Genomic DNA, 17,793 nt, shown 5'->3' on the forward strand with positions numbered 1-17,793 from the left:
TCCCGCTCCCCCCCCCACCCGCCCCCGCAACTTTCTCCCACCAGAAGAGAGGGAAAATGAGGGATGTTTGCAAAACGTGCTAGTTCCTTCTGCGGCGTTCGGTGGTGATTAATAACGAGGGAGGGCAGGGGAGGGGGAGCTGGTGGAGAAGGAATGTGTTTGCAGGAGGAGGAGTGTAAGCGGCGATTGTGTAATTAAATAATTAAAAAAAAAAATAATACTTAAGTCTCATTTGGGGGGAGAGCTGGAACGGGGTCCAGAGGGTGTAACCGGTGAAATTTTTCAGCTTCCAAGTTTTGCAGAGTGTGTGTGAAGGGGGTGGGGGGGGGAGAAGCGGTGGTGGAGGCGGGGGGGGGGGTGACAGGACGGGAGGGACACACGGGGAAGGCAGGCGGCGGCAGCAGCAAAGCCGGGCGGCAGCGCCGGGGCGAGATTTCGCCGTTTGAACCTTCCGGCCATCATTTTTCTTACCCTGGGGCGCTCGGGAAGCAGCCCCCCCAGCACACCCCCCCTCCCCTCCGGCTATCGCCGTCGCCCCGCGGAGGGAGCGAGCAGAGGCGGGCGGAAGAGCCCGCGAGCGGCGCGCGCTGCCCGCATCGCCACGCCGCGCGCGTCCCCGCCCCCGCCCCGCCGCGCGCGGCCCGCCCGCGTGGTCGGTGCCCGGCGAAGTTGGGCCTGCCATCGCTCCGCTCCTCCGGGATTCTCCTGCTCCTCTCCTCCGGGGCTGTAACCTTGAACTTCGGAGAGCGCGGGTGACAGTGCCGCAGCGGCCCACCGCCACCACCGACTCCTCAAAAAAAAAAAAAAAAAAAAAAAAAAAAAAAAGGCAAAAAAAAAAAGGCAGCCTAAAGAAGAAGAAAAAAAAATCCTCCCGCCCACCCCCTCCACCCCCCCATTCCCCCCCCCCCACCCCGAGTCCTTCCCCCCTCATCTGCAAAACAACCAGCAGCAGCAGCAGCAGCAAAAGCGGGACTCCTGCGCCGCCGACTACAAGAGGGTTAAAAGTGTAGATTGGATTTCACCCCGGGAAATCTAGCACACGGAGTGAACTTGAATCTTTGGCTATTTAAGGAGGACTGGGGTTTGTTGTGAAGTTGTGGTGATCCAGGGCAGAGCCCCGTCCTGATTGATTTCATCTTCCTTGAGTCTCAGCTGACTGTAAAATGAATAGATGAAATTATTCCTTTTTGAGGCTTTTCTTAGGGGCTCTCCGGGCAACGTGTTCGCAAAGCGAAGTCATGATGTATTCTCCAATCTGTCTCACTCAGGTATAGACGCGTTTTATTTAATTTATCTGTTAATTTATTTATTTATTTATTTTCACGTGTTTCTTCTTTCTTTCTTTTTTTTTTTTTGTATAATTTTTATATGTATGCGAGTTGTTAATGAGTCATTGCTGGTAGTTGTAACGGGTTAAAGCACAGTTGTAACTGCTTGTCAGATCCAAACTCCTCTCGCAGAAGGGAATAGCAGAGAATAAACTGTACCAGGCCATTGTTTTTGGGGAGATCCATTCAAAGTGTCAGCCGTAGACAAATAGTGTTAATTGTTGGTGCATATGAAGTCAAAGGTTAACAAAATGGAAATGAGCATAATTACGCTAAAAAGCAGGTTTGAGAAGTATTGATTTGATTGGAATCAAACGATTTGCTCTCTTTTCAGCTCGCCAGTTTACGCAGAGCCTAATGAAAGGCTTTGAAAGGAAAAGTGCCGTTTTTGACAAAAAACCCCAAAACCTCGAGCGCCCACCGGTGCGAAGTAATCCCGTCTTATGCTTAATTAATAATACGTAGCCTGCCGACAATGAGGGCGATGCCAGCCGGGACGACCGAGCTGTGCAGTATTTTCTGGTCCGGTTGCGTAGGGGCACGGCAATTTCCCCCCTCCCAGATAAATTGCCGCGCTCGCGGAGGAGGCTGCACCCTCCTGAGGACGGGGTGGTGGGGGGAGTAAAAAAAACCCCAAAAGCAAGATTTACCCGGTTTTTGCAACCGCGCTTGCAGCCGCTTTTCAAGCCGGGACGGCGGCTGTCAGCGGGACGGGCGGGAGGGAGCGGGGGGCCGCGGAGGGCGGCGGAGCGGCGCGGCGCGGTGCGGGGCGCGGGGGGCAGCCCGTGCGGGGGTCCCCGCCACCGTAAAAATGCAGTTTTTGGAGAGACCTGAGGGGTTTAGGGGGAGCCGGCTTGGGAAGTTTGCCTGGGTGCCCCCCGGGAGCGTCCTCGCCGGGAGTAGGGAAATGGGGAGCCGGCGGCGGGGCACCGGAGCCTGTTCCAGAGGGTGAAGCCGGTCGGTAAAGCCAGGGGATAGTTTTCGGAAGCTTTTGTGAAAGTTTGTCTTAGGAGGATGTGATGTAAACTGATTAACCGATAACTGCTTGCCTCCACATTGGTGCAACAAATAGCTAAAGAAGCAGAAAATGTGCGAAAGTAACGTCTCCTGCAATACTGGTAGTAAGGGGCCGGCGATGCACTTAGAGTTGCACGGTGAATAAATAAATACGATTTAAGTTATTCCACAATTAGAAAGCATTGTAATTCAAAAGGACTGAAGTATTCATAAATTGTGAATGAAGATGGAAACAATGATAAGGCTTATTCAGTGATTGGATACAGTCCTGTAGCTTTTTGGCTGACACATTTTTTATTGTTTATATTTTGTTTGGCATCTAAGTGTGATTGACTTAGATATGGATATTTTCAGCAAGTAAACGTGAGCTGCAGTGGAGCAAAGCTGGAAAAGAGTACTGTTGAGATACTTCTTCTTCAAAAGAGAAATGAATGCATGTAGGAAGCGTTTTGTGTACCAGATACACACATGCTTACAGGTACACACATAGAAATAATTACATACGGTGGAATCTGCAATTAGTAAAAATTAATTCTGTGTGGGCTGTCCATCCTGGGAAATTATTGACAGGCAATAAGACCTCTGTACCAGAGTATAAACCTGACAGCACAACTTAAGAACTGGTTTTTACATTGGAAACACGCAAATTCTTACCACTACCTCTATTACGGCGGGTAGTTCATCTTGTTGTTTCCCGCTCTAATGACATTTTTTTCCATATGTTTGCTTTTTGGACGCACAGATGTAGTGGATTTCCTCATTCTTTACAAATCTGTATTAAAATACTGCACTCAGGTGTACACAAAAACACAACATGGTACTTCTACAGCCATAAATACAAGAAGGCAAGTCCTGGCTTTCGCGTGTTGATAACTTCTCCATAATATTTTACAGTCACGCTGTATCATGTGCCATGCAGAGACATTTCCCACTTAGTGCTACATACATGGAACACGGTGGCAGCAAATTGATTCTAATTGGGAATCTTTCTCTACCTATTTGGAATGATAAAGGTATATTAAAAATCATCTTTCCTCTCCATAAATTAAATATGAAGATTACACTGGCAATGAGAATTTCTACTTTGTGTTATTTGTTTATTTAAAGCAAAAGATTGATTTTTTTTTTTTTTTTTTGAGTTGGGACCGAGTTAAAGTAGTACAGCCAAAGCTGTGCTCTCTATTGTGTTCGCCGTCTCTAGGGCTCTTACGATGCACGTTGACTGTGCTAGTGTATGCTCAGAAGAAAATATTTTGGTAAAAGTTCTAAACACAGAACACCTGTTTGGACCAAGCTCCTTGCGAAAGCGTAGTTCAGTTTGTGCCGCGACAGGGCTGGAGCTCCTTTTAGAAACACGTCTCAGATCCAAAGTACAGCTTTAAGACAAACCTTGGCAATTCGAATGTTACCCCGTCCCTCTTTCAATAAAATTTTGGTGTGTGTAAAATAACATAAAGGAAGAAACGATGACCTACCAAATGCAGTTTAATTTTTGGGGGGTCCCTTCCATCCCACGTGCCTCTTTCCCCCTGTTTTGGAATGAGTGTAAACTGCGTTTATCTCTCTTGCTGAGGCATGATAGGATGCAGTTACCGCATGCCTTTAAATGCTTAGTCTCTTGTCATATTTTTGCCGTGGTTTATTTTTATTTTATGGTGGTCCAGGAAGCTCAGAATATGTTGTCATTTTGTTTTCCGCCAAGAATATGTTGTTTCATTAGGCACAGAGAAAATCCACGCGGGGGAACCAGTTACATGAAGTTTTCTGTATAAAATTTTTAGGCTTCTGCCTGGTATATTTATTGTATGGTACTCTGTTCAAACTTGCATGAATTGATACAAAGTTTATAAAACTGGAAGGTAGAAGAAGGGCGCTGCGTTTCCCCTTTACCTTTTCTGAAAAGAAAACCTGTCCTATCTATCATCATTAGATGACTGGTATGTTTTCCTTTATTTACAAGCTAGATAGGTACTATATAGCAACTTCCAGTTTAATTTAAATTGCCAGTGCACAGTGGTTCATCTGAGCCATTTGATATGACATTTGAAAATCTTACCTCCATAAATCACTTTATTGCAAGAACAACTGTGGCACATGGGTAAGTGCCACATAAAAAAGAATATTTCAGTATTGCCTGTGTGAATATTAAGGGATTAAAAAAATCAAAGACTGTAGATGGCTTTTTAGGAGGTTTAGTGGAGAACGTGTGTGATTAATTGCAAATCTCCATTTAGGATCATTTTTATGGGCACTTCTTCTTGTCAAGTAATGTTTCATTTGAAAGGACTCCAGATGCACAGTGAATCTCTCGAAGGTACCTGATAATATTGCTTTAGAACAGGATGTTCTTTGGTGTGTTTCTCCTTCACACTCTTTCACATATATTTATATCTTTAGGTCTTAATGATATTATGAAAGAAAAGTCTGAACACAGTTTTTTGAAGGGTTGGGTCGTTCGGGTTTTTTTTTTTGCTCTTTGAAAAGGAAACATTCAACCACTACAGATTGGAATTTAAAAAGTGGAATTTTTCTCTATAAAATTTTCATAGACGTAAAATGCTATAGGCGATTGTTGTCAATACTATGTGCACTACCTAAAGAAATAGCCATTCCAAATCAGTTTGTGATGTTCTTCTTAAAAATGAAAACTAGATGTGCAGTAATCTAGTAGAGTAGAATATTTTGCACATTAATTTTATTGCCATTTTAAGTTACAAATGCTGAAGTCTGTTTAGGTGTAGGGGAAAACATTGTATTGGGGCAAAAATTCCTTTCTCCCAAAGCTCTTCATCCCCCTGCCTTCTCCCCACTGTTAGCCCCAGCTGTTAGAATTTTCAAAATCTGTAGTAAATCTGTTTTATTCAGTCTAAAATGAATTGTAAGGATTTAACACCGTGTAGTCTTTATGCTTATGTTAATATATTTTTTTAAATTTTATTTGAATACTTTGATTAAGGTGACTGCTGTAGAAGAAGAAATAAACTTTCTTTAGTAGTTCTAATTGAGGGGGAAAAAAGCATGGCATCAGAAAGCATATGAAGATAGGGAAGTCTTATCATGGGCTGTGGTTACTCAGAGCAGTATTGCCTTCCCACACAAAGAACAGATTGTGGTTTAACTCTTTCCATGGCCTAGTTTTATGTGCCAGTATAGTATCGGAATTGTTCAAATCTCTGCTGGAAACTACTAATCAGTTTAATTATTGCCTTTGTGGCTCTTTGTCAAGCATCATACTGTAATGCAATAGTTTGTGTCCTGAATTATCTTTCTGTATTGTCTCTCTCCTCTTTTTTCTTTTTTTTTTCCCCCCCTTTTCTTTTTTTTTTCTGTGAAGGTAACATGGTCATAGGTAAACTGCTTGCAACTTTTCTATTGTTTTCTGTTTGGTTTGAGGATGGTTAGGGAAGAGAGGTAACCAGATCTAGTGGGTTTTTTTTGCCATTCAGGAAATTTTGAAGTTTGTTTGAAATTTGAAGATTTAAATACTAATTTCTTGGCCTGAAGCTTCTGCAGTGGCAGTCTGAACTCTGTATAATTGAGACCATTAGTTATACTTTCATCATTTTTACCTAATGGAGTTAATCAGCCTATTGATTAAACATAATTCATTCCTTGTCTAGCAGCGTAGCTAAAATATTAGTTTGTTAATTGTATTCTTGAGCATAATTGTATAGAAAAGGTTCGGTTTTAGCCTGATTGCGCCGTGCCACTCAGTATGATGAGCAATCTGCATGGTATTTAAAACTAAATGTGCCTGCACACAGGAAGAAAGATACCTCCCCTAAGGTCTCCCTTCCAAACCAAAATACAGCAATGTTTGATAAGCAGATCGCGCTGTTTTAAACAGAGGATTTGCTCACGGAAAAGAGGCATTAGTTTTGGGAAAGGCCTATTTAGATATTAACATGGATGTGTAGGATGGTGCTTTACGCAGACAAAACGAATTAATTTAATTGCTATAGGATGTACTTGCAGACGACAACTAAGCATTACCTCCTTAATGCAATCCGTATCGCTGCTAGGCAGAAGATAAGAACTTGCAGGTGAAGCCAGATGACAGAGAGGGATATATTTTGGAACTGTAAATAAATTGCATGGATTTCACAAAAGCAGCATTTGACCAGTGGTGCACTCGTAATGTCACTCTGCCACAGCATGCAGAAACACAAAGAATGCAAAGTTTGTGCCAAGTTGCCATTTTTCATTGTACACCTCAGATTGATTTTTAAGGGGTTTAGAATAATTGCCACACTCATGTGATCAGTTAACAAATTAACTGACTCTGTGGGGCTTCAAAACCCACAGTGGAGCTGCCGGAAGAACATAAATGTAATTTTTGTTTTCAACTTCATAAACTTTTATTTTACAGGGTTTGGGGGGTGGTGAGAGGGAAGCCCGAAGAGCTGAAAGTACAGAATCTTCTGTTGGGGATTTGTATACGACACGCTGTGTCTTTTGCCCGCTTTCCCTTACTGTATACTGGTTTCTCTAGTTACCACCACTGGAATGGTGCTGTTTCAGTGCTGGAATGTTGGACGTTTGATAAGAAAATGGATCAAGTTTAATGGCGCATGCTCTTTGTGCCACCAGCAGTCTCTTGCTGAGAGCATGCTCCAAAAGCGGGAACTGTGTGGCATTACACTGAGCATGTATATGCTTTGTGTTTCTGTGCCACAGAGAAGAGAAATGAACTGTGGCATTCGCCTCAGCCTTCTGAACGCTTCTGCTCAGATTTTTTAAAAGCGTGTAGTGTCCTCTTTGTGCAATGGTACTTTTCTTGATGTTAGCCATTTTCACTCAGATATTTAAATGTTAGAAACAACACATCTTGATAGCATCTCTTTTAACTGGTGTTGTCTCTGCAGCGTTGCGGGCTGCAGTGAGGGGAGGCATACAAAATAAAATCTTCACATGGTTCTTTCAAAGGGTGAAATATGGGGAAAACGCAATTCTCTGTGCACATTTTGTCTGCTGCCTGACAGCGGTAGTAATTGCATAAAAGGTGTTATGCAGAAATTGGCGTAAATTTTAAGTGTTTATTCTCTTCGTCTTGGATTTCACTTTAAGATTTTCAGGAACCATTCTTGATGCTGCTTTGATTATGAGAGCTTACTGACTTTGAGTTTTCTTCTTCTCTTCTTTTTTTTTTTTTTTTTTTTCTTTTCCCTCCACTTCTTTCCACAGGATGAATTTCACCCGTTCATTGAGGCACTTCTTCCACATGTCCGTGCAATTGCCTATACTTGGTTCAACCTTCAGGCTCGAAAACGCAAGTACTTTAAAAAGCATGAGAAACGAATGTCGAAGGACGAGGAAAGAGCAGTCAAGGATGAGCTACTTAGTGAAAAGCCTGAAATTAAGCAGAAGTGGGCATCCAGGCTCCTGGCCAAGCTGCGCAAAGATATTCGCCAAGAGTTCCGGGAGGATTTTGTGCTCACGGTGACTGGGAAGAAGCACCCATGCTGTGTATTGTCCAATCCTGACCAGAAGGGTAAGATTAGGAGAATCGACTGCCTGCGACAGGCTGACAAGGTCTGGCGTCTGGATCTAGTCATGGTGATCCTGTTCAAAGGCATCCCCTTGGAAAGTACGGATGGAGAGCGGCTCATGAAATCCCCACATTGCACAAATCCAGCACTTTGTGTCCAGCCACATCACATAACAGTATCAGTCAAGGAGCTTGATTTGTTTTTGGCATACTACGTGCAGGAGCAAGGTAGGAAGCAGATTGTCGTGTTTCTATGTTAGTATGTCAAACTCTGATTCCAAGTAGCCCCGTTTCCCCTATGGGCTGGCTTCCAGTGAAACATTATTCTGTGGTCTATAGACGTAATGTGGGTACATATCCATATGTAAATCAGCATGTATACGTACATACTTAACATACACACATTCCTGCAGACTTGTGTGAATGACATGTACGTTTGACATACCTGCCTTGTTCTCTTTCAAGAGCCAGCGGGAGGTACCAAGGTAGTACTTCAGTTCTGCTGAAGTTGCCTTATTTTTTTTTTTCTTTTTGTGTCTCAAAAACTGGCAATATATTGTATAGTTTTTCCAGTTGTGACTTCAGAAAACCTTCTTATTTTTCAAATTATTATTATTTTATTAGTTTCCCCAGTACTGCTAGTAACAGATGCAGGTATGTGCAATTGCACAATCACAATAAATGCCACAAATATTTATTATTGTCTTTGTAGTTACAAATAATCAAGAATTCATCCTTAAACCGAGGAACCTACTACCACTTTGAAGAGCAATTATAGACTTTCTCACATCTATAAAATAAAACGTGAAAAAACTTTAGCATAGAAATACTGCTTTGTAAATACCCAATATATTCAGAATTACAGCATATAGTACCTAATGTTTTACTCATATTTTACATCACTGGTTCATCTTACTTTTAAAACAGAGATCCGGGTTGTAAAATTTCGAGAGACTTTTCCATGAAAAGTGTATTTTCATAATTACAGTCATATATGGAATTTTATTTGGCAGATAATTGAATTGTGGAAAATTGCAGGAACACTGTGGAAAAGCTTCTTAAACTTAGTTTTACAGAATGAAAATAAAAAACCAGGGCTTCTGATAATCATGTATCAGGGGAAAAAACTGCTGGTCACATTGCATATTCAGGTAACAATATTCATAGGCAGGTTCCCCGAAACTGTAAATGGTTGTAAGCAGATAAAGGTGTTTTTTTCCTCTGATACTAAGCCTTCTGAAATGCTTTTTTCTCTGTGTGGGGTAATTTTGGTTCTTTCTGGTGATCGTACCAACCTCTAGACACATCTTTGTATCGCTGACTGATCAGCAGTGATAAAGCATTTCTTTTTTAGCCGCAGATCTCAACCAGGGAAAGTTTGGCCGGCCGCAGATGGTGGGCCATTTCACAACTTGGCCTGGTAGTAGGCAGGAATGGCCTGCAGAAGGGCAGATGGCAGGCTGTTGTTATCTGATGCCGGGTACATAACTGCGGGATTTAACTGAAAAACAAACGGAATGGGTTTTGTTAGTAACAAAAAAGTGAAATTGCACATGTTTTCATTCGCCGTGTACTCCTTCTGTAAAAGAACAGATACACGACACAACCTTTATTGTTTTCAGTGAATTTGTCTTTTAGCATTTACTCACGCAGGTGGAGCACTATGTTTATGTGGACGTATAAATAGGGTTTGATTTTTTTTTACTATTTGTCATGAAAAAATATGGTCCATTGTTTTGATTTGTTTTGGTTTTTTCCCTTGCTTGTATTTTTTGTATTTTTCTCTCCACAGCAGTAGAAAACACTTAGATATTTTGCAGCGACTTTAAGTAGCTGCAGAGTCTAGTAAATCTGACCCCCGATAACATGGCAAGAAAGATTTCTTCGATAGCATTAAACAAAATAGCTTAACTACCAGTAATTTGTACCTTTAAACTCCTTTTCTGAAGAAAAATTCAAGTGATATTTTGAATGCATATGTTGCAAGACATAGCTTACTGATTAATTCTAATGGATTTACCTGTCTCTAAAAGTCAAAGCTACAAAGGGAGGCAAAACAGTTTGAGTAGCGCTTGAGCTGAAGAAGCTGAGGCCGGAGTACTCTTACACATTGTCGACTTTTAAGTTGTTGGAAGCCAGTAACGTGAAGTGGGAGAAGGAATTGCAGGGCATAGCTGATTTTATTGATTTAAATGGTTTGGGAATATGAGTTTATTTAAAGCCCTTGTCTAATCAGAAATGAGTAAGATAATCATGCTGCAATATTGTAACTTTCAAAGTTACACGATGCTACTTTGAGAATATACTGGAAGATGAAGCCGGCGAATTTCTGTGTACAAAGTCACCCTTAGTAGACCCTTTTGTGTGTTGTAAACTGCATGTATTTTGCATCTGTCTTGCTGCCTCACAGTAAACCTTCCGTTAACATCTGTTGGCTCTCTTCTTGAAGAAGCCATATTAAGTTATCTTTGTATTTTTTTCCCCCGTTTTGTCAAACTTTGATTCTCTATCCTCATTGAAAGAAGGTTAATTGTGGCACTTTGTAGCGCTCTTAATCAAGAGCACCAGGCTTTGCAAAAGATAAGCATGAAGTCAACCAAAATGCTGCATTATACACATGCTGTTTTGCTTTTTATTTCTCTCTTTAAATATATAAACCCGCGTAATAGTATCACGTAAAAACTAAGCGGGGAGACATAGAAACTATTAAATCCCTGAACGAAATATGAAGAAGGAATTAGCACATAAAATGAATAAAGGGGCCAAGTAGTTTGGTTTTTTGTTGCTTTAAAAAAGATTAGGGGGGAAAAAAGAGGAGGAAGGATAGTTCGAGTGCCAGTGATGGTTGCCAGTGGCACCAGGATTGGCATCAGACCTTCTTTGTTTAGCCTAGGATGCCTGTGATTTGTTGGTTGGCATCCGCATTGCAGTGCAGAGTAATGTTACAATATATTGACAATTTCCAGATCTAGAGGTGTCAATAATCCTTTCAGTTCTTAATAAAAAAGAGCCTCTACTTCCACGCCTGCCTCGAAAGAAGAAATAAGGACTGAACTATGAAGTTCTGTCATTGACCAACTTCATCTCTTTCTACTTTTCGCTTATCTCCCTCAGAATTCAGCATCTTTCCCCCCCCTTCCCCCATTCTCTTTTTACTTCCCTCTTCTGCTTCAGGATCTTAAAAAAAAAAAAAACAAAACAGAAAAAAGAAAAAAGGGCTTGACATAAGTTGCAATGCTGCTCCTTTGACTGAAATGGAGGGAGAAAATGGGAAGTGCACACTGTGATCAATGTTTAACATAAAAATAATTCTTAATCATAACACACTTCTGTGGGGCTCTGCTTGTTGTGTGTGTCAGGTCCTGTCCTCCCCCCTAGTTTTTAAAAAAACTCAAAGCTTAAAAATGGCACAAACGTTATTTCTATGGACAAAATGGTTTCGTTTGGTTTTTTTTTCTTTTTTTTTTTTTTCTGTCAGGCGTCAGAGAGTGTCTATCGTTTGGTATGAAACACATCTCCGTCCATAAAATCATTTGGTGGTATTTGATTCAGTGCAGCGCTTGTGCTGTGTTCCCGTTGCTACAAGAACCGCCATTTTGTTTGTCGAGTGCCAGGAGAGGGGAAAAAAAAAAGGCAGACAATGTGCTTGATGCCAATAATGGTTGCCAGTGGCACCGAGGTTGGCATCAGACCCTCTTTGTCTAGTTGCTGAATGCCTTTGATTCGTTGGTTGGCATCCGCATTGCAGTGGGCACATTGGAAAGTTTTTGACAATCAGTGAATGAAAGCTGCAGTACTTGTTTGTTGCAACAGAGCCCGGATAATATAAATCCCTTCTTCTGATAGATGTTTTACTTACTCTTACAATAGCTAATTAAAAAAAAAATTAAAAATTGCATTGCTGTTTTTTTTCTGAAACATAAAATACCTACAGCAATGTGCCTCATCTGCAGAATTCCTAATCCCCGCGTCATCTCTACTGAGTTTTTTTTTTTTTTTCAGCATAAATAAAATGCAAACTTGATGTTAGGTATTTCAGCACTTACTGGATGAAGCATAGTAGACCTGGAGAAACGCTTTGGGAGTTTAAAGGACTGAGGCAATGGTACATGTAAATGGTAAACATTTATAAGTGTTTTTAATGCATGTGCCGCTCAGAGTATGTTTCTCAGATCAGTCATGTTACTGTTTACACTCTCCTTTGTCCTTGTGTAAGAGTGATATAATTGAGGGAGCCCGCATCCCCAGCTGTTAATAAACTCTTAAGTTGAGGGAGGGAGGACCTTTTAAACTATCCAAGAAGGAGGGCAGAAAATAGATGCGGATGTCCTTAGTCCGATACTCTTCTGGCACTCTTGTTTTTTTAACTTCTTAAACCATCACGATGCTGCTGCAGTTCCAGCTGCGTGACTTTGTCACCAGGAAATCAGCAAAAAGACTAAATCATTTCAGTTGGAAGTTTCCTAGATAGTTAGCATTAATATTGCTTTCCGGTTAACTGCTATTATCTCGTTAATTAATAAGAAGGATTAGCAGCTCTGCCCAAAGGGCTGCACAGAAGGAAGCCTGGCCTACGTGAGTCCCTGAATCGCCAGACTGTGTCCTGTCCCTTGGCGGGGAGGGGAGGGGAAGGGAAGGGAAAGGGGGGGGACAGGGAAAAGAGAAAGGAGCAGAGGGGGAGAGGGAGGGCGCCGGGGCAGGGGAGAGGGTTGTGTGACCGACCCTCCCGACGGGTCGCCGGGGCTGCCCGCCGCCCCGTCCCCCGCCGCCTTCCCCCCGCTCCGTGCCCCCCCCCCGGGTCGTGGGCGTCGGGTTTTCCGCGGGGGGACGAGTTCGTTTTCGCGGGGCGCCACATCCGCAGGGATGCGGAACGGGGTCTGCCCTCCCTCCACGCCTCCCTCCCTCCCCGCCTTCGCGCCGGCAAACTGGTACTCCTTGCCCCAAAGCCGGGGGGTGTCACTTTGTCACCGAGGGCAGCCCCGAAAGCAACGTGTGCCCGCCGCACCGCTGTGGAAAACGCGTCCTCCTGCCGGGGGGAATCGCGATTGTTCCTGGAACGTTAGCGTATCCTGAGTTGCAGGAGCGGGTGGGTGAACTCCCCGGCCACCTCGGTTCTACTACGCTCTTGGAGTTTAGTGAATTCATTTCTTTTTTGTAGGGAGCTCAAATTTTGAAATAGGCTTGCGTAGTCACCTTCACGCTATGCTTTGGTTTTCGTTTAGTAAGTACAGAAAAATTGATGGTATAGTAGTATTATACTTCTCATATTTTAAAATTATAAATAAAATTATTGTTGTTAGTTTGCTGTGACTACAAGAAATTCCACTTAAAATCACGATCAAAATTATGTTTTAAGCAATCTCCTTTTGGCATAAGTCATATAATGTCTAAGTCTGTATCATATGGCTAAGCGTCAAACTACCCAGATGGATTGTGGACGATGGTTAGCGTTTCTTGTGTGCACTGATGCTTCCACATACAATTAATAAAAAAATAATGGGCTTAGAAGAATCAGTCAATCCCTTGAATTGCTGATTGTTCCTGCTTCCATTAACTGTAACGATTTGCCTCCTTCTGCATATTTTACCTGGGAACATACAGTAGAACATTTTACCTGTTTTGCAGAAGGCTATGTCAAGGCACAAGGTAATTAGTTGGAGTTTACACAGCAAATTATTAGTTACACTGGGAACAACAGGAAATAGAGCTTATTATGGCCTGCACCTATAGGCATCTAGGTGCTCTAGGAGCTTGTTTCTTACACAGTGAAGTGGCATGCTGATCCCTTGCGCTAAATCTCAGTTTTGAATCAGAAAGCGAGTGCAGAAGCACAAGTCTGAGTTCATATTTTATCTGCTCTCATAGGAGAAGAGTTTTTTTGCAGTTTAAGAATCTGATAGGGAATAATAAACCTTTTTAAAACTTTGAATTACTTTGAGCAATTCCAGTCTCTTTGGGCATGCGGAAAATGTAATTTAAAAAAAACTTTCTGTGTCAACTGAAAAAGACACCGTATTGATTTCTTTTTTAGTTTTCTAATGTAAAATTTTGGATGACTGCTATGTTGAGTAGCTCTATTGTGCTGAAAATTACAGGAAGGAAAGATGTTTGTCATTAGGAGATGGAGATTAATTTGGTGTATATACGGGCATAATAACGTTTTTCAATTGATGATTATAGATACTTTGTTTATAAAGATGTAGGATATTAAAACATTTAAAAAGATCACCCACAAATTTTAATTTTTCAGAACGTGTATATGTGAACTGACATTTGGACAGTAGATCTGAAAAATTCAAAATGTATACTTTTTTTCTTTTTAATTTAGTTTCCCTCAGAACAGGGTTATGGGTCGTATGACAGGTCCATGAGAAAGGAAAGGGAATTTTCCATATTTCATTTTACTGTTGCAGTCAGGAATGAAATATATATACATTTTAGGAAGGAGCTTTTAGCTTGTTCTGTTTTTTCTTACCTGGTACACGAAGGGGAGTCCTTTTCATAGGGTTAAATGACATTAGTTGCATTTAAGACACAAAAGACTTATGGTTAAATAAATTATGTGCAACTAGTTGAAAATTCAGAGGTCAGTGTTAATTTATGAATGTCATTTAGATTGACAGCAAGAAGCTATAAAGTAAAGAAAAGAATAGAAAAGAAAACAGAAGATTCTTGCTTCACGGTAGTTTCAGGCAGAAGAACAATACTGGGAATAAAAAAAATGCTTTTAAACTATAAATAAGGCCACTAATTCATAAAGGAAATACTTCAAATACTAGCAGAGATTGATGTTTCAAGTTTCTTAATTTTCATGCATATTGGATTCATTGTAACTGTGAAAACTTCATTAAAATAATTAAACACTAAATACCATGGCAGGTTGGATTTTAAAGTTAATTGCACGAGAATGCTGTCAAGCCCGCTTCTTTTTCTAGCTTTCCCTTCTTCCATGCTTTTCCTCCTTCTCCTCCTCGCTGCTGCTCGTACAGTAATGTAGACGTCTCGAGGACTGGTGGCCCTCTGAAGCTCTGGTCCTTGGAGCGGCGTCCCACAGTGCCAAGCACAGTCATTCCAGAGGCTTCCTAAAGCATTACGTTCCAGCAAACAAGGTGGTGTCTTGCTTTGCTGTAACCACTGGGGTTAGGATGATCTCAAGATCAAGTTAAATGGCTAACTGTACTGAATAGGGTTGCTCCTTCCAGTGTGGGATGGAGAAGAAATCCCTTATCTGGAGACACTTTCCGGATGCTAAGTCAATGTGAAAAAGGAAGAAGGTCTGTGCGATTAGCCAGTTTGTTTGACAGATGTCAAACAAGATGTCATTCATTACCGGGAGGTTTCATGATTTTGCACTGTCTCTCCTTTTTTATTTTTTTAAACTCTGGTTGCTAAAAACCTGGCTCAGGGCAGCGAGCCTGGATTAGAAGTGGTTTGAAAGGCTCAGAAGCTAGTAAAGGGGAAGTAAATCTTAGATTATTAGCTTTGTCCAAGAGAAAAGAGAGTTGATTTGGGTGTGTATATTGTACCCTCTGGGAGCAGTGAGTTGTGTGTGAAGTTGGGAACATTCCTCTAGCACAGCTGTTAATCTTTTCCCCCCCACTTTTCATTTACAAAAAGATTACTTCCTTACACCCCCCACCCCCCCACCTTTCGTCTCAGAGAGGTTCTTTACTTTTCTGAAGCATATTGTGCTTTTTAAATTTTAAATAAATGTATTTCTTTAGCCATTTCTTAGGAACCTTGTTATCGGCATGTGACTTTTGTTCTAGCTTTTTTCACAGTCGGTGGGAGATGGGCACTTCAGACTTGGCTTTTGTGGGGGATTCTGCCTGAGGAAGGTCTGATAGTCTAAAGTGTGTTTATTAAGAATAGTGTTTCGGATGTTTTTAGACAGCCTGAGGACCAGGACTTTTGCCTTCGTGCCCCACGACTCCTGTGTATTACATCCCTCTTGCCCCCATGGCCCTTCTCAAGTCAAAAATGTGACTTAAAATTATAGGGACATTGGAGTCATTTTAATGTTAGTTTCCTCCTAACTACTTATGGCGTTTGGAACCTTTTAAATTACTTTTTTTACTCCAAGAGATAGAATTGAAATAAGGAGAAGTTGCCATGATACGGCACTGGGGAAAGCATGGTGTGAAAGCTTAGCTGAAGCCCATTCAACCATTAAGTGTTCTTTTCCCTTGGATAAACCTTGCACTTTTTAATAGTAACCGCCTATCATGTCCAGAGCAGAAGGGAAACTTTTATGTTTTCCAGTGTCTTTCCATAAAGGCACCTTCACAAAAGGCATCTCTGTGGCTTTAAGTGGGCCTTTAATTATTTCCCCCTGAAAAAAGTACACATGGAAACGGAACAAAACAGTTCCCCTTTTCTTCCTCAGAGAGTGAACAGGAAAGCCAAATGCAAAAATGAACAGTTAGTGAACTCTGATTGAGAAACTCAGAGTCTCAGCGAGAAATTAGGAAAAAAGATAAGTTTTCTGATGTTGGTTTGATGGAAAAGCTGTACACAAGTAAGTATATTACGTATTCTTTGCAGTTATTTGACAATTGAGAATTTTAAACATTTTGGTCTTGAACATATTCTTTATATATTTGTCTTCCCAATCTTCAAGTTTTATTAACCCGAATTACTATACCTATTTTCATAAAGGATGAATTTATACAAGTGAAAGGTAAGTATGAACTATTTATCTTAAATCCAACATTGTATTTTAATTTTTAGTCAGTTATCTTGTCATATCCTTCACAAGCTGTCTCTGAGAAAGATGTCATAGGATTTATACATTTTTCTTCAAAATAGAAACAAAGAAATGCGCACGTGCTAGAATCCAGTATTCACAAAATCCATGTCTTTAGAAATTAAATATAATTAAAATATTTGCAGAATATATATTCTTTTTAGCTTGTGAATTCCATTGGCCTAAAATGCCAAACAGTTTTCAGCCTTTTCGGATGAAGCGCCTAACAAGGAAATGCTGGATTTGCTTAGAGGATGGTTACAGAAGTGCCCTGTGTCTGAGAGATAGCAAGTGTATTTACTGCAGCATCAGTTTTCTATTGCGTGATTAATGCTATTGAAAATGACGCTAGACATCTTGAAAGGATGACTACACTCCAGTGTCCCTGATTTAAAAGTGTGAAAACATCTCCTAGTCAAGACGACTTATATTTTATTATACTGACATCTGCAGTTTCTGGACGGATTACCTTAAATTTGTTATGCCATGTTAAAAGATGTGTTTTACGAGGCTGGCCTCAGCTACTGGCCTTGGTGTCAAGAACCCTGCTACGTGATGCAACATGTCTTGTTAGGTTTAATTGACCAAAGCCGATTTGTTAAAACAATTCATTTGTGCTGTAACTCATGCCCAGGCCAAGTTGCTACCTGAATCTCTTGACCTTGACTTGTCTGGGTCGCGAAATGGCTGCGAACCGCCTGACCTCTCCATTGTTCAGCAGCCACGCCGCTTCCTCCGATTCTTTGTGGTAATCGCTGACAAGGAGACCTCAGCCCTGAATTTACACCCCGGCGGGTTTCACGGTGTCCCTCCGAGCAGCCGTGTCCTCCCTTGGATGCGCTCTTGGTGTCACCACCTTTTGTCTGCTGACAGCGGTGGGGACAAATGGGCAGCCCTCCGTGGTGGAAGAGGTGGCTTTCTAGGAGGATTTCTAGGGGCTGGGGGGAAACTCCATCCTCTCTCAGGCTGCTCTGCGTTTCTCTGCTGTTAGGGCACATGGGTTCGCTATGTGTTTCAACGGCAAACACCATCAGTCTTAGTCAGTCCCGTTCCATCATGGGCGTTGTTCTGGGAAGAACATTCCCCTTTGAAAATGTTTTGCGATGAAAATGTAATGGCTATGCACACAACTTCAATTTTGAGGGAAAAAGAGTGAACAAAATAACTTTTTGGTATGAAATGGAGGAGCATTTCATGTCAGCGTCGTAAGTGTC

The 17,793-nt window shown here is 41.5% G+C and overlaps 1 protein-coding gene across 7 annotated transcripts in view; it reads left to right on the plus strand.

The window, feature by feature from the left end:
- Positions 1–938: 938 nt before the first annotated feature.
- NFIB (nuclear factor I B) overlaps positions 939–17,793 on the plus strand; it is a 176,917-nt gene continuing 160,062 nt past the window's right edge. For all 7 annotated transcript variants that reach the window (XM_054186538.1, XM_054186540.1, XM_054186539.1 and 4 more), the window contains exons 1-2: positions 939–1,268; positions 7,530–8,061. In XM_054186538.1, the coding sequence (XP_054042513.1) occupies positions 1,239–1,268; positions 7,530–8,061 (562 nt within the window). In that variant the 5' untranslated portion in view covers positions 939–1,238. The remainder of the gene's footprint in view (positions 1,269–7,529; positions 8,062–17,793) is intronic.

The sequence above is a fragment of the Rissa tridactyla genome, chromosome Z (genome assembly GCF_028500815.1).
Source record: "Rissa tridactyla isolate bRisTri1 chromosome Z, bRisTri1.patW.cur.20221130, whole genome shotgun sequence".
In the NCBI taxonomy this organism is placed as follows: Eukaryota; Metazoa; Chordata; class Aves; order Charadriiformes; family Laridae; genus Rissa; species Rissa tridactyla.